General features: G+C 41.9%; 1 protein-coding gene across 2 annotated transcripts in view; it reads left to right on the plus strand.

The window, feature by feature from the left end:
- The window catches only part of Ak3 (Adenylate kinase 3), a 104,852-nt gene extending 86,460 nt beyond the window's left edge, over positions 1–18,392 (plus strand). For both annotated transcript variants that reach the window (XM_075876390.1, XM_075876392.1), the window contains exon 5: positions 1,498–18,392. In XM_075876390.1, the coding sequence (XP_075732505.1) occupies positions 1,498–1,671 (174 nt within the window). In that variant the 3' untranslated portion in view covers positions 1,672–18,392. The remainder of the gene's footprint in view (positions 1–1,497) is intronic.
- The last annotated feature ends 214 nt before the right edge of the window (positions 18,393–18,606 follow it).

Below are 18,606 nucleotides of genomic sequence, written 5' to 3' on the forward strand. Positions count from 1 at the left end.
AGGCATAGCCTCCGAGATGGTGTGTTTGCAGGAGGCTCCCAATTGAAAAGAGAGAGACTTTCCAGGCATAGTCTTTCTAAGAGGTGTTAACTTGGATCAGCTTGCGCGATTTCGTGACACTTGCATTTCAAGTAAATCACCATCAGTTAACTCTTTGTGGCTTCATCAATATTTTTCACATGATAACAGGAATTATGCTTGTGGAGTAACCTGAATATCGTGCTTAGAAACAGGATGAAGCAAGTTTCATCGAAAGTTTACGAGAAAAAGTGGGACCTATGTGTCCCATTGACCTATAAAGTGTCTTTCAAAAAGTGGGAAAACACCTGTACCATTGTCTCACGAGGGCACACAGCTGTAACCTTTTGCCAAATTTCTAGCACGAAAAGACCCGGTGCAAGGGGTACAGAGGGACAATTCAAAAACTGTGTGAAGAAAAATTTGTGCGGTACCTTATTTCAAGATGTGGTACACAATCTGAGCTTCTGCCTGTTGTGCTCAGCCCAGTGGCTCTGTCTGAGGTCTTCGCATGCATCAACCATGTTAACTTCTGTCTCTTTGGTTGGTGTAGATAAGGACGAACACTTCCAGTTATGCCTCAAATTCTTCCATATATATTATTGTCGTCATGAATATCAGGCCACATCAAAGTGATGTCACTCAATGCATTGAATCCTGTTAGTGAATTTACAACTGCTGCGTCAAATTTGTGAACTCTATTCAGCCCAAAATATTAGCTTTTCTCATAGATCTTGTGCATTTGTTTTCTATTTCGCTTCCGTGTGGTTAAAGCATCGATTTTGCCATTCTTTTCTTTTGGACCTCAATTTCAAAAACATAATTTTAGTAGCAGCTTTTGGTCTAATTTTGACTGCTCTCATAATGGTAAAAAAAGGATAAAAAAGAACTTGAGGGCCTCCTTCATAACAAAGTGCTGCTTTGTAACACAACAATGGCCTTATAACTTCAAGAAAACAGCTGTGGGTGCATGTTATGTAGTTAGGCTCAGCAAGGCATTGCTTCATCTTTTGTCTAGTGCACTTCCAACATGATTTTCGCCTGATATACTGCTCCAATTTTGAAAGAAAATCCATAGTTACATGCTAAAATTACTGCTTTCAAGATCCAGAAAAGGAGAAACGCACCATAAATCTAGAACTTTAGATGTCCTGCACACAATGCGACACCACTTTTAAAATAAAGTTTGACAGAACAAAGCAAATTTAAACTTAACGTATCACTTTTACCATGCATCGAAATGTGCCAAATATATTTTTTGGTTTCCTAAATGTTCCTGATTCAATGTAGTGGAAAAGCATTAAGCTGATGGCAACATGAAACGGGGGAGAAAGCTTTTACTGAAGAATAAAAAGTGAGACATATCTGTACCATTATCCTTCAAAAAGGGTTACTGGACTAAATATGAACAATGTTCAGCACACATGGATTGCATGGCAGAATACACTAACGTTGGTCGTGGCCTGTATGGGTGAACAGGTACGAGCTCGTCTGGCAACCTACCGCGCCCAAACTGAGCCCCTGCTGGCCTACTACGACAAGAAAGGCCTCCTGCACGAGTTCCACGGCACAAAGTCCAAGGAGATCTGGCCGCACGTGTACAAGTACCTCAGCAGCCTTCGCAAGCCTGTCCGTGCTCTGAGCATAGATTGAAGGAGTGTGCCGCGTGTGGTCGCCATCACTGGCAGCACACCACGCCACGATATCGGCTGGTTGCTCCTTCAAAGCGAATCAAGGTGCTGAATCGACGGACAGGCTTACGGCATGCATGCATTCCTAAGTACCATTCCTTTTTGGAAAATGAAAGGACTGGTATTAGTTATATACTAAAAAGGCTGTAAACGAGCGTCCAGCTAAAGATCACTGAAAGAAATACCTTGGTCGGAACAGGTGTTCCTTGGTCGGAACACCTGACTCTAAAAAATACAAGTTGTTTCAAAGAGACCCTTAAACAACTTTGAAAATTTTATATAAATGGATTAGGCTAGTAAGGCAAGTCCTAAGAGTGATTTGCAGACTGATTTAAGTTTTCTGCATCAACTGTGTAATTTATTATAGTACAAGACTTCGAACATACAAATGGCTGCAGATCGCAGTGGCTTGGCCAAACAAGGTTTCACCTTTGGGCATCGTACTTATGTAGTGTTGTTCCTCTTACGTAGCACCAGTGACCAATCGGGATGGATGCGTCTACTCTGCGTCACTAAACCTGCAGTGGGCAGCGAGCATCATCTGCCTGTGTTAGAATGCCCTCCTTGTTGATATGAGCTGCACGATATTTATCTCGGGATGTCTTTACTCAGACACTATGAATTCCACCAGCTGAGTTGTATGCACAAATCTAGCGATTGGTGACTTGTAAAGCTGCAACACCGTACAAGCATCATAAGGTAAACGGCAAGCAGTCGCTGCAGCTCTTCGGGGCAGTAAGCATAGGGCTCTCGCTATATGACCAACCCCAAGGTCCACACGTCTGCAGCTGTAGCTTCGCCCCTCAAGACATAGCCGAATTGCCCTAGTTTGGGCTTATCGGCGGTTGTTTTGAAATACTTTTTGTTTATCAACATGCCTTCGCAAGTTGTTCCCTTACAGGAGACTAAATAACGATGGCTGGTGGCGCAGGGCCACCTGACGGAGCAAATCTAAACCACGCCACGCTCTTAGCCTTTGTTGCCGAACAGTGAACACTGTTAGGTGTGCCCTGTGGGCTTGTCCCATCAATTGCGCCGCTGTTGCCAGTGACGCCTGGCTGTTTCATGATATGAGGCAAAGCAGTGGCAAAAAGGGTATAACTGTAATTACCCATAAATGCCTTGATACATGGTGTCACTCAACTCGCGGTGCAAATGATTTGACGATACTGTAGCCAAAATGCTGACAAGGTTTGAAGAACCGTTTCAGGGTCTTTTTTAGATAATATATCTGATAAGCCTGACATATAAGGATCTTAGTTCAATCCCTGCAAGTTGGCGATATTGCTGTCATTGGATGTTGGCTAAGCCGGTAGAGGCAGCATAACAAAATTGTGAGTGTACTCCCACTTTATCAGTACTATCTTTATTTTTTGTACTGCAGGAGCGCTTACAGTATGACCATTGCTTTGGAAGGAGTGAAATTGATAGAAAATGGTGGTGTTCTCAGAAATATTTGGCTGAGAATGCAGCTTCAGTACTGGTCTGTTTAGCTTAAATACTTGAAGTGTAAGGATGTACGCAACAAGAAAAACAACCTTAAAAGGTGGTTGCTGTGATTTGACAATACATAAATATTTGCGAGTAGGCTACCTGAAAGGATTAATAGTCTTGCCAAGAACTCTCACAGACTATGGTAGACTCTCATTAAAAGGAACCTGAAGGGACCAGGGAAATATGTTCCATCTAACAGGAATACCGTTTACTGAGAGACCAGCAGGGGTGCAGCATACAATTATGGAACCAATCACATGAAAGACAGTTTTTTGATTTATGCAGCAGTTTCGTTTAACAGATTACCGTTTAGTGAGAGTCTACTATACTTTTCTAGCTCTGCACACATTTCACCATTCTTGCTCCAGTAAAAGCACAAAAACACCACAAAGGCATTTGAAAAGATTACTGCGAGAAAGTCATGCCTTGTACTTACCAGACGTCCTACACGCGGTTACTCGGAAACCTGCCATAGGGCAAGCTTTGTGGTGGAAAGAGAGAATGGAAGACAAATAAAAATTTGGATTGGGGATTAGCATTGGATGGAAATATTATATTGTTCGGCTAGTTTCTGGCCGAGCTTATACGGTTTGAAAAGATGCCTTCTTGCAGGACGTGCAGTAACATTTTTGCGAGTTCTCCGTTGTGATGTGTGGCAGTGAACGATGAAGGGCCTGTCTCAGGTTCATATCACTGGCGGTGATTAGCATTGGATGGAAACATTCTATTGTTCTGCTAGTTTCTGGCCGAGGTTATTCGGTTTGAAAATATGCCTGCTTGCCGATGTGCAGTAACATTTGTGCGAGTTCTCCGTTGTGACGTGTGGCAGTGAACGATGAAGGGCCTGTCTCAGGTTTATATCACTGGCTACTTATCTGTGGATAACATTGTTAAATCATATCGCCTGCCTAAATTTCGTTTTGCACATTTCATTTTATTCATATTCTGCAATATCGGTAAGTTCTGCATTACGACACCCCTTCAAGTTCCTCCTTTTCTTGGAAGTTACCACTAATGTTGTGAAACATGTCGGGAGTTCTTGCTTTTTTTTTCTCAACTGATACCTGCAAGAAAATGGCACAGTTACTAGGTTGGCATAGTTACTGCTTGAAATTGAATGCTGCAAACCTTTAATGTTGACTTATCAGTTCAACTTGTGCATAACGTGTTTATAACTTACATGGTTAGCTGTTCTGTTGTGACCTTTCTGCTTTTTAATTGAAGCAATGTCATGATTTAACGAATTCTGAAGTCTACGCTGTGTGTTTATCAATAAGTTTCAGTCTACTTCACCTGTTAATCATTGCCTTTTTGCTTGGCCTAAATGTGGCAATCAGTATTTTCGAAATGTTAACTTCCAGTTATGCATGAGCAACGAATGTAGTTATTATTGCTGTGAGCGTAAGTTATGAATAGTCAACTTTTACAGGAAACTCACGTGCTGAATTTTTCTACAGGATCTTACGCAGTGCATTGTAATAATGCATTCAAGTGTGTTTCACATCGTGTTATAGAATAGGTTCACAACGAATTGGGTGCAGTTGGCTGGTGCCTTGCTAAAGGAAAAGAGTGATTAAATGCCTTTGGATACTGGGCATAGAGTAATGTTTAGTCAGTGTTTTATAAACAGTCTGATAGCATTATGCACCTTATAGAGCTGTATCCAGAGGTATGTGCTTCCACTGTGCTGTTGCATAGTTTTTTACTAAATAAGATAATGCGGTATTATTTTACAGTTCTGGTATCCCATATTGTAATGACAGTTTCATAACTTGTATAGGCTAGCGGAGTACCTTACGACTGGGATGTTTCTACACTGCATTGTTACAAGCTTTCGACTTTATGACACATGCTACAAAGCTGCCCAGTTGAGGCTTTTGTGTAATATCTATCTCAACACTGCCATATTTGTTGGCCTAACAACTTTAGTTATTTCACCGTGAGTTGAAAATGCAGGAAAATTTGTAGAAACTTTGTTCATGAAATTGGGAACATCGAAACAGTGATGACCACACAAAACTTACTTCAACTGTATCATCAGTACTAGTGGCCCATATATTCTATATTGCAGAATAGCTGTTTTCCCACCGTGGTTGAATCATATATATATATATATATATATATATATATATATATATATATATATATATATATATATATATATATATACCTTTATTCATGAGAGACTGCAGACCACAATTCGTTAAATGTAGAATGGCTGTGATAATAAAGCTTTGCATGTTATTGCTCATAAACTTTGAAACGATGAAACTAAAAGGGATTAAGTAATAATTTTGTACATTGCAGCACTTTTTTGCTGTATTTAGAAAATTTATCAAATATAATGTACTTGCATTCATATCTGCTTTTTATACAAGGATAGAGTCTTTCGTCTTATAACTGAAAGCTGGGATATGAGCAATTCGTGTGAGTCTAGACATCAGCTACAGTGAAGAATGTGTTCAAGCTTTCGAAAAGGCAGGTTACAAAAATGCTGCAATATGTAGCGCATGGACAAACAGTTTTCAGGCCCCTAGTTTCACATTTTATTTATGACGATGTGATCCGTGACCTGTAGGCTTGTGTGAATATTCGAATGCTTGGAATATTCGTGTGAATATTACTGTACTCGAATTTGCTTTGATTCAAATTTAAGTTGTCGGCAATTTCGAGAAATGAACGAATAAATGTTAGTCCGGTTGTAATTTTATTTAAAGATGGCTTCACTGCAGTGGAGGGGGGCTAAGCCATGAAAACGTCTGTCCAGGGGGAATTCTCACTGCTGCGAAATATCACTTCAAGGTTAAGTTAACACCTTACCCTCACATCAGTTCATCATTCTTAAGTTTGAAAGCTCTTTATACTGGCTTATAAGCTCTAAGCATTGTAACTTTTAAAATACAACATATTTTATAAGTTGTCCCTTGCGTTTTACCGAAAGTCAAGTTCTGCTACTATTCAAAGTTGTTTCCACTTCCTGATGACCCCCCCAGAAAATGGCATTTTCACAGGCCTTGTTTCAAATTTCGATGGTGTTGTGCAGGTTAGTTAACTCATGACAAATATGCCCATTTTTCTGTGTAATATGTGATTTGTACTATTCGAATTTGATTTGAAGTTATTCTATTAAAATCACTATTTCCTTCGAATTTGCCTGGAACCACAAATTAATTATTCACCCAAGCCTGGTGATCTGTCACGCTGCGATTGATTCAATCCATTTCAGTTACCTTATAGTTTTTTAGAAAACTTTCAGAACCCACTTGATGACATGAGTAATGACATGAAGCTTATTTTTACACCATTCATAGAGTAATGATGGGAAGCTTATTTTTGCACCATTTATGAAGTTGCCTCGTATAATCCTACTTTCAGTTGTCTGTACATGTGGATTTTTCTAGGGCTCATAGTAGAACAGGTTACACTACTAGACTGCTTTAACTCTATAAAAAAAAGGGTACTTTAGAAATTAGGCACCGTGGGTACTCTGTGCATGCGATGGGCTTGCGTGAAGTGGGTTGGATGTTCTAGTGCTGTGCAATAGTAAGGGATAAAATTGAAGTGATTACGGAAAAGCTGTAAGAAGAGGTTTTTTTAGTCTAAGCAATAACATTTTTCCTACGCTTCTTTTATTAGATATGCAGTGTACTGCTAACTCTGCATTTTAAGTGTGAATACACTTTATAACCATTTCAATCCCGAATTTTTTATGGCCAACCAAAAAAATTGGTGGGGATGTTTTCTGGCTTAGAAGCTGTCAGAATTCATGCAAAAAAATTATGAAGGCACCACGTACAACAGATTACCCATGAAAACCACGTCCAGTGTACTGGACACTGGGACCTAATTATTCCAAAGGAAGTTGAATGTAACGAACAATGCTGATTGAAAAATATTGCTTTGGGGAATCTTGGGATCTCAGTTCGCTTTAAAATCACAAAAATAGTTGTCGCCCGGCTTCATATAAAAAAATTTGTACTTGAAGCACGCAATTTGCTGCAAGGTCTTGCATCATTGTCTTTCTGCTGGTGAAAACATGCAAACTTTTGGTCAATTCTGGCGTTCACTTGTGATGGAAATCACGAAAACAGTTCTTGCCTGCTTTCAGATAGAGAAACACCTTGCACTTAGAGCATTGAACTTGCGACTTGGCCTTGCAACCGGAAAGCCGGCACCTAGGAGAGTTGGTCATTACTTGCGGATCCGGCCAATGACCTTTTTGTTCAAAACGAACGTCCGGTCCGGGAATTTGGACGGCAGCCCTGTGGTGGTGTTCAGAATGACCACTAGCATCCGCAGATGGCCGTCCACGGCGTTTTCTTTTTTCGGAGCCTCTGATAAGAGCTTCTGCTACCTGCATCCTGAAGTCTAGCAGATTCAGCACTTGGCTCTTTGTGTAGCCTGCCTCTTTGGTGTCTTCCTTGTAATTGAGCCAACTGTTCACCAAAGCGAGATAAGTGAAGTGAAAAATGACCTTAACAGACCATTTTTCAGTCTTCATTCTTATGCGGTAGAGGCTGATCAGGAAGTCGTTCAGGTCTACTCCACCCTTGTGATTGTTGTAGAAACGGACGCACGCTGGCCTTTCTACTTCAACATATTTTTTTTGCTTCTTGTCGTATCGCTTTGTGGTGTCCACTGGTTCGGTTCCACAACACGGGGACAGCAGCGTAACTGACCTCGTGTCCATCCATTTAACCACAACCATTTTGCCGTCAGCGCTCACCTTCTTGTGGCTTGATCCGCGCCCATCAGCAAGCAGCTCTTTATCAGACTTCAAGGTTGTCCTTATTCGCTTCGTCATAACAGTACCGTGACCTAACATTCCTTGCTTCAGAAGACGCTCCATTAGCGGCACCGACGTGAAAAACCTGTCAAAACACAACACGCAGTCCTCCCAAGGAGGCATCGTTTCAGCAAGCCGCATGACAATCCCTCCGCTGATTCCGAGGTCCTTGTGCTCTGAGGGAATTGGTGTCGTGGCACCCTGGTAAATTTCAAAGTCCAGTACCCTCCCTAGACGGTCGGCAAGCACAAAGTTCTTCAGTCCAGTCGGGTTTGGCTTGCCCCTAACGTACTGATGCAGTTGTGTTCTTCCTGTAAACGGAACCATTTGTTCATCCACACAGGCTGCATGCGATCTCGAAATTTTCAGGCAGGCTTTCCTCACATGATCTAAAAGCGGCTGAACCTTCCAGCATCGGTTGTTGTCATCTTGGTCGCTGTCATTGTTGCAGACGTGCAAGGCGTTTCTGAGTCGGAAGAATCGATCTCGCGGCATGGCATCAGCAATCAATGATACTCGGGTCGCTGCTGCCCAATACATACGCGCTTGAGGAAACTTCAGGCTGCCCATTACGATGTGGATGCTGAAGAGAGCTTTGGCCTCCTTAGCTGTCATACCTAGCGTGGTTCCATTTGTCTGGACCCAGTACAAGTTAGTTCTTGTCACTACAAATTCCCAAAAGTCGTCCTCAAAGTACTCCTTAAAATATGTCAAAGGCGTCTGAGGCTCCTGACAGGCTAGTGAAGCTGTAGCTTTTTCGATGTCAGTTGGAGCCGAAAATGCTTGCACTTTCCAGGACTGTGCAGCTTTTTGGTGTGTACGTTCCTCTAAAAGTGTTTTCTCAAACTTCTTGTTTTTGACATTTTCATCTTCACTGGAACTATCTTCGTTTTCGTCGCTTTCTTCGCTATGAAGCGCGGACTCCAGTTGAAATTTTTTCGCTTCGTCGCCCGAGTCTGAATCCACATCAAGATCTGACTCGTCTCCAAACAATAGTTCTTGGATTTCGTCATCAGTCAGCGCTTTTTCTGCAAACAAAACAACCAAAGTGTGTTCAAACTTAGTTTGCAAGAAAAAACAATAAATTTTAGAAATGTTTCGATTTTAAGTTAGAAACTATTATTTTCTGGGTCACGTATTAAAAATCAAACGTAATACTCCGTTCACGGATATTTTTCAACGAAACGCAAGCATTGAATCCCAGTGTCCAGTGCACTGGACATAAAAATATTGTCGCGTTGTGCACAAACTACCCTTATTTGAGGCGATCTTTAAATAACATCATTTCGAGTTGAGTTTATTTAACAAGACGAAATTTGGCTACATCAATTAAACAAACATGGCTTTCTAAAAAACCACTTACTTGAGCGCGTTGCACGTGGCGGCCTGCCGCTGTAAGACACCATTACTCTGTGCTGCCCCCTCAAGCCTATGCGGCCAAGGCAGGAACTAGTTTAATTGAGATATTTCTTATGGTCTGGGGAAAGCTTGAAAATTGGTTTCGGTTTCGCTTTGGCCGATATTTAGTTGTAGTAATCGCTTTTTTTGTATGTCCAGTTTACTGGACTCGGGGTCGGAAAGGGATAAGCGACCCCAAACCATCCACAGCCGTCGGCGGCGTCCGCAGTCTTCTCTCTATCTTTAAAAGAAAGAGGACTTGGCGGGCCGCAGCGCGACGCTCTACCGAATAAGCCACGGACGCGACGCTGATATCGGTGTCAGTAACGCGCCTTATACCCCCTCCCCTCTTCGCTCGCTCCTCCTCTCTCCTTGCTCGCCGCAGCTGCGCGCGCACCCCTCTCTCTCGCGTGCCCGCCTTCTCTCTCAGTCTTCCGTCGAGAGCGGGTCGTGAGGGGGAGTAAAGGTAAAATCCTTTGGCATTCGCCAGTGAGTTAACGTAAACTCCCCCGTGTGATCAAATTGGGATTCCCAGGAGCCATTACACCATAAAGGCACCATAGTGTGATTAATAAATATAATAGTGCGAATTAATAAATACCCCTCATAGCATCACCCCGTGTATTCGCACTTAATCATGTTCACCCTCGGGGAAATGCTTGGGAGTTTTTGAAGCCACTTCTCAGGTGCAGGCATCTGACTGGAAAATATGTTCTTGTAGGAAACTTGCCGAGAAACTTTCAGCGGCAGCAGCAGTTGTCACTCTGAAGGGTTCTGACCACCTTGTTGGAGTGTTGGCTCCACACTGTGGCTTCCATTATATGATCGTTGTTCTTAACCTTCTTGTTGAAGCTTAGGGATTTATGATTAGTGACACTTGAAAATCTGATACACTTGTGCAAATATCACCACTGTGGTAATAAAGTTAGTCAATCGTATTGCGTTCCTATGTAAAACGCTCAGAAAGAAGGCCAGGAGGGTGTCTTCTGTATGCAACTAGTAACTTTATTTTGTTTTCGTGAAAAGCTGTAAATCGCCACTGCCGCTTAAAGGAAGTTGTTAATTTCATAGCTCGTTGTGGAGTAGGTTTACCTTGTTTTCCACTTGCTATTATAGATTGACTAATCATACAGGCTCTCTCAGTTTAGTGACCCCCACTCTGTCACTATTTCTCAGTTTTGATTGTAAATTTTGGGAAATTTGTAATAACCCTTATGCCTTAAATTGTTGATATTGTGATGGTGATCTTATGTGCTTTAGAGTTGCACAACTTTATATTTTAGAAAAGCATATGGTTTTGTCACCACCGAACACTTTACATTGGCGGTTGGAGTTATTATGTTGGCCCTCAAAGCAACCAAGTTTTTATCATCATCAATATTTCGGTGGTGATAGTTATTTGGGAACCATATCCAACATTATTCTCTATGGTAAGCCTCCAAATAAGTACAGCAACATTAGCCATAATTTTATGCTATTTGTATGAATGACTATATGTAAATGTGGAACTTCAGCAGTTGTACTCTTTGAAGCATGTTGTTTTTCAGTTGAAGACACAAACTTTGCGTGCTTCTACAAGTAGGTGTACCAAAGTTAACATGTTACGTTAAGGAATATAAAGTAAGCAGCCATGTTAAAATGCAGAATGATAGAAGTGTTTGCAAGTATTGCCATAACACTGATACTTATCTGTTTTTCTTGTCTGGTTGAATGTTTTTTATGCTATAGGAAGGCAAAAACAAACTGTGGTTGTCTGAGAATTTGAGATGAGTTGGTGGTCTTGTTTGTTGCAGTGGATATTAGCATTACTCTCTATATAAACAGGCACGGCTCGCAGGAGTAATGAGAAATGCTGCATTAAGTATTCGCTTCGTTATTAGCATACCTTTATGTGCACATTGGGATCTAGCGAGGTTAAAATGCCGCAACAACAAAATCAAGTTGGATTTCTTTACACTGGCAAATTATGTTCCTGCCTAATGAACACAGCTGACAGAGCACATCATTTATCTACACGAGTTTTGAGCTAATACATATTTGTTATAATACCAAAAGTTATCTGTAGCACAAAATGTATTGGTGCATTTGAAGGATTGAGAGGGGTTTCGTGGTTTTTGAAATTTTCTGTCACTCCCGACCTTATATATGCATGTGCACGACAGTATGGGCTGGTTTGTCGCATGTTGCTTGTCTCCGTGTTACTGTGATGAGATAATGTTACTGCAAATTGAAATATGTATTAAAATGGTGCTTGCCCAAAGCACAGTTTTCACTACATTGCTGAAACGAATTTTCGCAGACATTAACCAAGGCGTTGCCTAATCACATTCCAGACCTTGTCTACAGTGCTTCATCTTTTTATAAAACTTTAAAATGTTATGGTGTATGTAACTTTTGCAACATGTGAGTTGGTGAACGGGTGAATGCTTTGTGCTGATATAAATCATTCAAGCACATTTGCTCACTTGTGTTGTGGTCAAATTTTTTAAAACTAAAACCTCCATCATGAATTCGAACCCGTCCTCCATCAAGCTCACTGAAAGCCTGGTAATGCCTATCATGTCTGTGCGCTCAAAGCCTGATGTAACACCTAGAGCACAGTTTTTTTTTCTCTCAAAAGGTTGACTGTATAGCATACCTGAAACATTGTACTTGAACAATGCACTTAAACAGCTGCTTAGTAGTGTTACAATGATTTCAATAGAAATTGATAATCATGTACTAGCTCCACTAGTTTATCATTAAGACTTTTTAAGCAGTGGTAAGGCAGAGAAGCGTGTAAATAATATTCTGCAGTTATTATTGTTGCTCTAGTTGCAGAAACACTCAACCACCGTCAGTATGCAGGTGCACGAAAATTGTTACATGTTGACATGTACTGTTTTGTACTAAAACGCTACATTTTTATGGCTGGATTGTACCTGTATCGACACAAATAATTTTAATATTTTTTTATTTGTGCTCAGTAGCTTACATAAAACCTCGCTTTGAAAGAATGTGGATACACCCACATATTGAATTTATCAGAGTTCGATTTTTCAGACCAATAGATTATGTTGACCCTAACTTGTTGACCTGATTTATGAGTACAATGACAGTGTCACTGTGGCCTTGTTGGTGATTCATTTGAAAAAATTTCGATGCAGCGCAAAACGGCACAAGGATACGTGGAAACACTTATGGACACTATACAGTGCTCGAGTGCAAGCGGTATTCTTGACGCCGTTACGTGAATGTGTCATGAGGGCAGTTTTAACATATGTGGTACCAGTCATTCTCGCCGAGACTATCAGCAGGCTGTGTGCTAATAATGTCTGTAAAACGAAGTCTGTGACTCCGTTAATCAGAGGAAGTGTATGGCCTAGTCGAAGTCATTGGTCATAGGGTTTTAGTATGCTTCACCAAATCAACCCCTTCTAACGCCACCTTTGAAGAACTGTCTGTAAATGAGTCAAATTGACACAACTTCATTTAAAGGCACTAGATCATTTATTGCAACAAAAGTAATTTTATAATATATCGATTTATGCATTTTACAGCAGTTAGCTTAAATTAAGTTTTCGGTACATATCTATTTATCCTGAAGATTTTCAGGTTCTGTTCTTGCACATATAGAATCAAATCTCAGGCTAGAAATATAGTGCAAAATTGGTTTCGGCTTTTGTTAATTTTGAGAAAATAAAAATATTTCGACGTGGCTCCAGGGAAGTGGCACATCGAATGACTCGTCGACCATGGTTGTGTCTTCATCAGTGATCATATGCGAGAGTACTGTGAAAAACTGAAGTTCAATGAACACAAGTTTATTAGGCAGGATGTTTGCTTCATCTAAACCTCAATGTATCTTAGACTTTTTTAGCCCCTAGTTGATGCAAGAAGCAAAAACAAATGATGTACTATCGGCATCAATTGAAACGCGAACAGCGGAGCGCGTGTTTCAAGCATTAGAAACAGTATAGTGTTCGCCATCCACCAGTCATCATATAGACAGGCCCGCACAAACGGTGTGGCAGCACTGTGCGATCCCCCTATAGCGCAGTATTTCTGCTTGTGTTACAGTTGTGCTGTTTGAAAGAAAGAAAAAACAATCTGAAGTTAAACTACTGCAGCTGAAGGCGAGTATTGTGGCACGGTTTGTCAAAAGCAACAGTGCCATCAACGCCAAATGAATCACAAGTAGTGTCACACGTAGAGCAGCTTGTAACCAAGTGTTTCGAGATAGATGCACTCCTGCAGTTTCACGCTCTGGCGCCGCATTCATGCTTTCGATCGACAAATCTATATCGGGGGCAGTCGCGATGGTTGCCGGCATGCGCCGAGTGCTTTAGGTCGTTTAAACAGCGGCGCTTGGTTTTACTGCAGCATTTCAGCACTTTCGCCGTCTGGACATGATACAAAAAAAGATGAATCTGACTAACCAGTATCATGACCATTAAAATTAACTGATGCCTCAAGTCACGATACGAAGTCATCCAATTATAATTACATTTGGAAACGAAGGTGCCCCTAAGCTGAAACGCATATCACAATAATGAAACGAACAAAAAAGAACTAGTTGACTTACAAATTTTTTTTTATTGCAGATGATAACAAAAATGAGCAAAAGGTAAGCATTGTGTTCATGAATGTTTCTAAGCGAGACTTAGCCGAGGAGAAGGCGCGAATGTTTCCGCGAGAAAAAATTATTTGCCCCCTTAAGTTTAATACTTAGTGAATTCACCTCCTTCTGCCACAACGACGCCCATTCTTCGGGGAAGACTGTCGAAGAACCGTGTCACAAGATCATTTGCGCGTAGGGGCTTCCATTCCTGTTTTACGGCAGCCCACAGCATGTCTTGAAAGCCGCGCTGAATTGGCTGCCGCGAGAGTGCCTTCTTCATTGCGCCTCACACATTTTCACATATGTTCATGTCGGTGCCTTGTGGAGGCCACTCCCACAGCATCACTCCCAGCTGTTCCAGCATGTGTGTTCTTGATTTTGCCATGTGGATGGGGCTGCGGTCCTGTTGGAGGAAGTACAACCCGTCAGGGAACGGTCTGTTGAGAGCATAGGGCACCACGACTCTTTCGATAAAATCGCAGTATGCCGCAGCGTTGAACCTGTCCTCTCTGCGAACTAGTGGTCCAAAGCCTTCCTTGGACAACGCACCCCACACGCTGACGGAGCAGCGGCTGCTTCTTGCTACGCGCTGTAGGTCCCGGGGCTCAAATCTGCAGAAGGAATGTGAACTGTTATTTCAAGCCTTTCTGCTACTCTTATCACAATAAAAAATTGTGAAAATAGCTGGCTTAATAACAGTGACCTGCAAAGTGTACCAAATCATAATGATTTTACCAAAGCGCAGGCTCGTTTCGGAGTCACGATAACAACAATGTATACGTATTGAATAATAGCAATCACTCAAAAAACGACACTGCCGACGACTCTAAATTGAAAGAATATCAGACCTGGCATTGTCAGTTCTCCAAATTCTCTGACGCTGGTCCCAGCGAGTGGAGAACGTTGACTCGTCAATGAATATTACACACCGCCAGTCTTCCACAGTCCATGCTGCGTTTTTTTGGGCATACGCAAGTCTTGCTAGCTTATTGGCCTCTGAAAGTGCAGGCTTTTGGGCTGGCACACAGCTCCGCAGGCCTTTGTCATGCAGTCAACGTCTGATGGTTGACATGCTGGCCGAGAGGTTCAAGCTGTCCTTGATCTGTCGAGCTGTGATGAACGGAGCCTTCTTTGCGGCTTGTACAATAAGTAGGTCCTTCGCACTGTCCGTCGACCACTGCCTGTGTCCATGTGGAAGGTTCCAAAGGCGTCCATCATCACGAAATGCCTGGCAAACTTTATTTATATTAGACAGAGGTCGGTTCATACGTCTGGAAATTTCCCGCTGTTTAATTTCGTGCCGGTAAAGTGAAACAATCTTCGCTCTCTCTTCCAAAGAAACACTCGGCATTTTCCGTTAAAGTGAAGCCCTTTTGGGCAAGTCTCTGAAAGAAGGGTGCAGGTAAAGCCACGCTGGCAAACGAGATATACGATCGTTTGAAAATGAACCACAAACGGATTATATTTATCTCTTTTTTTGTATCGTGCCTAGACACCGATTGCACTGCGATGCTGAAGTAAAAGCAAGAAATTGCGAGTGATACGATCAAAAGCGCTTGGCACACCCACGAGGGCAACCATTATCACCATACGAAAACTAGAGCAGAAATGGAAATAACGCTCTATAGGGGGATCGCACAGTGCTGCCCCACCGGATGTGCGGGCCTGTCTATATGATGACTGGTGGACGGCGAACACTATACTTTTTCTAATGCTTGAAACACGCGCTCCGCTGTTCGCGTTTCATTTGATTCAGAGAGTACACAATTGTATACAAAGCATCTGAAAGGGTTAAAAATGGTCTGGTTGTGATTGTACTTACCCCCTTTTTTTTCAGTTTCTAAGATGGGCAGCTTTATTTTTGCCTTGTTTTTATGTTAATGTGACAGTCATGCTGTGTTTTGTTTTACATGGCTTGTCTAATAAAAGTTCTTGTTCATGTTGTTTAAGTTGTTTCAGGGCATTGATTCAATCAAATCTCACTTGAAATTGGCTACGTTTAGCTGCTGTCATTTGACGTGCTGACAATTTCTGGCTGTAGGTTTTTTAGGGAAGTCTAGTGTATGTTGATGTTGTGGCATTCATCTCACAGTTGCTTACTTTGTCAATGCCTGTCATCTTGCAAGTGTAGCCTGTTTATGAGCCTATTATCTGTCCCCTGTTATTATGGCTCTGGTGTTCCTAGGTGTAGATTCACAAATTGCTAGTTAATACCATAATTTTGTCTACATAAAACTATGTTACACTACATTCAGCTTCGTGTGTGAGAAAATAGCACGCGCTTACGAATGCATTGGTGAAAATGACGAGATTATGTGCGGCGTGCCCACATACAACCACATATAATCAATGGATTTTTGAAGGAGCTTGTTATACTGCAGAGTCTTTCTCCTTTTCAGGCTATCTTCGTGACGCAATCCATGAATGTTGCTTTCCATTGAGTGCTTTCACAGCAATGAGAATGAGTATCCTTGAAGATGCAGATATGACAGGATAAAATATGCAGAAGGGTTTGGGGACACACATGGAAAGAGGGTAGCACAGTTCTTTTTTTGGCATTCTGTGTCTTGTTTAGTTCTATAATGCCACGTTCTATTTCACAAGTCTTTAATTTCTTGATGTCATATAATGCTAATGTGAGGAAAGGGACTGGGACAAAAATTATTTTGGGACCCCTTTGATGCATGACATTAAAAGCTATTGTGAGATATCTCAAAATCTTGCGTGTATAAATGGCGTGGTAGTTAATGACAGATGAGGCACCTTTGTCTATGTCCCTAGTTGTTTGCAAGAATGTGATGTTGAGTGCACATTTACGAAAAAGTGTTGATAAGAGCTGTTTTGTGTGTGTGTTTATTATTTCGGGATCTGTACTGCACAATCTTACTGATTAGACCATATTAGAGGCAAATGTTCTGTTTATGCAGCCATTCTATTTAAGAAATTTTTGCTTACCATGAGTTTACTGTATTCTTTATCTTGAAATTATGTGTGCTATGTGGTATAACGATTGTGACTTTTAGTTATGTTTCCGATCTTTTTTTTTGCCGTAGTTGGATGATTCTTTTCAGTAGCGAATACCACTGGTAGATTCGGAGTAGCCACCGAAATTCCAAAGCGAGCACTCTGATTGCACCAAGCTAGATCTGCGAGTGGAACACGTGAATTCCCCGCGTGAGATTGCTCCAGATGTTGTTCACGCAACGTCACTAAACCGGTACCGGAAACTTTCTCGACGTAGCTGGTTATCTTCAGCCGAGCACACGGCGGGCCAGGGAACATTTCCTTATACACCATTTCATATAGCATGTCTTCCTCGCTGCTGCAACTTAGCAGAACTAGTGCTCTCGCTGTCGCTCAAAGCAAAAAGCAAACCAGCAGCAGCTCGTCCAGCAGTCAAGCAACACCATTTTAGGAATGGAAACAAGTACACAGGGTGACTAGACACCACCTTAAAAACGCTGAAGACAAACACCTAGTGTCCTAGCCATGACATTTGGAGATTAAAAAAATTATGGACCATCTCCCCGAAAGGAACCCTGATGGGATACGAAGCAGCAGCGTACCAGTGGTGACCCGGTTTGGAACGGGCATCGACGGGGTGCTGGAAGAACGGTTTACCTAGCTGGCGCTGAGCTGCCTGACGGTACCAGAAATTACAGCAACGCATTCTTGGAGTTCCGGCGAAATCCGTCTCTGCAAGACGGAGCACGCGGAATTTTTCGTCGCAAAGTGGGTCGCTCCGAATCTGCCAGTGTAAGATGTGAACTTGCTCAGAATCTAGCAGCGGAATGCACATTCTCGGCCGCAGAGAAAGGAAACTTGCTTCCGCTCGGAGAGTGGAATTCGCCATAGAGGTTACTAAACTGTTTAGATCAGAGATGAATGCAAGCATAATTCCACCCTCCCCAGCCTGGGGGCAGTGGGACCACCCTACCTCTGCCCGGGGGCAGGGTGAGAGTCGTCACTCTCTTGGTCACTTAAAATGGGGGGAGGAGTGCAAAGTCTGCTTTTTACATTGACTTCATGGAGGAAAGAGATATTGCAATGAAACTTTGCCCCCCTGAAGGGGAACCCTGTATATGCTTATGAGTTTAAGTCTTTTAAGACTTTTTTTTTGTCCATGTGTAGCTAATCCTCAGTGCTTTCTTCTGCAGCAAATACATGTTTCAGTACTATTGACCTGCCATAGCTAGCATCCCATATGAGCCCTGAGGCTTTAAGTGTTGTGCTGTAACATATTTTTGTACGAGGTACTACATTTATGAAGGAGAATCTTACACTGAAGTATTATTTTAGTTTATTTTTGTTTTCTTTTGCTTTATTCGATTACTGGCATGCTGATATGCTTTATATTTTGTCAAGCCATTTCGGTTTCAATAAAGACAGAGACCTGCTCTTGCTTTTCACTGGTCATTGGTCATGCTTTTGCCCTAAAGTATTTTACAAGAAGTTCAGTGTTAGTTGTAGTCATGGCTACTATCATTGCAGGGCCAGTGTTTTGCAGCAATGCCTTTACTGATGCTCAGGCCCTTTCAGGCTGTTTGGTCTAGGCCATAGGTCAGAGTGATGGCCCATCCATTTTATAAACAGGTTCAGCTAGCCATCAGTGTTGAATA

The sequence above is a fragment of the Rhipicephalus microplus genome, chromosome 2, assembly GCF_043290135.1.
Source record: "Rhipicephalus microplus isolate Deutch F79 chromosome 2, USDA_Rmic, whole genome shotgun sequence".
In the NCBI taxonomy this organism is placed as follows: Eukaryota; Metazoa; Arthropoda; class Arachnida; order Ixodida; family Ixodidae; genus Rhipicephalus; species Rhipicephalus microplus.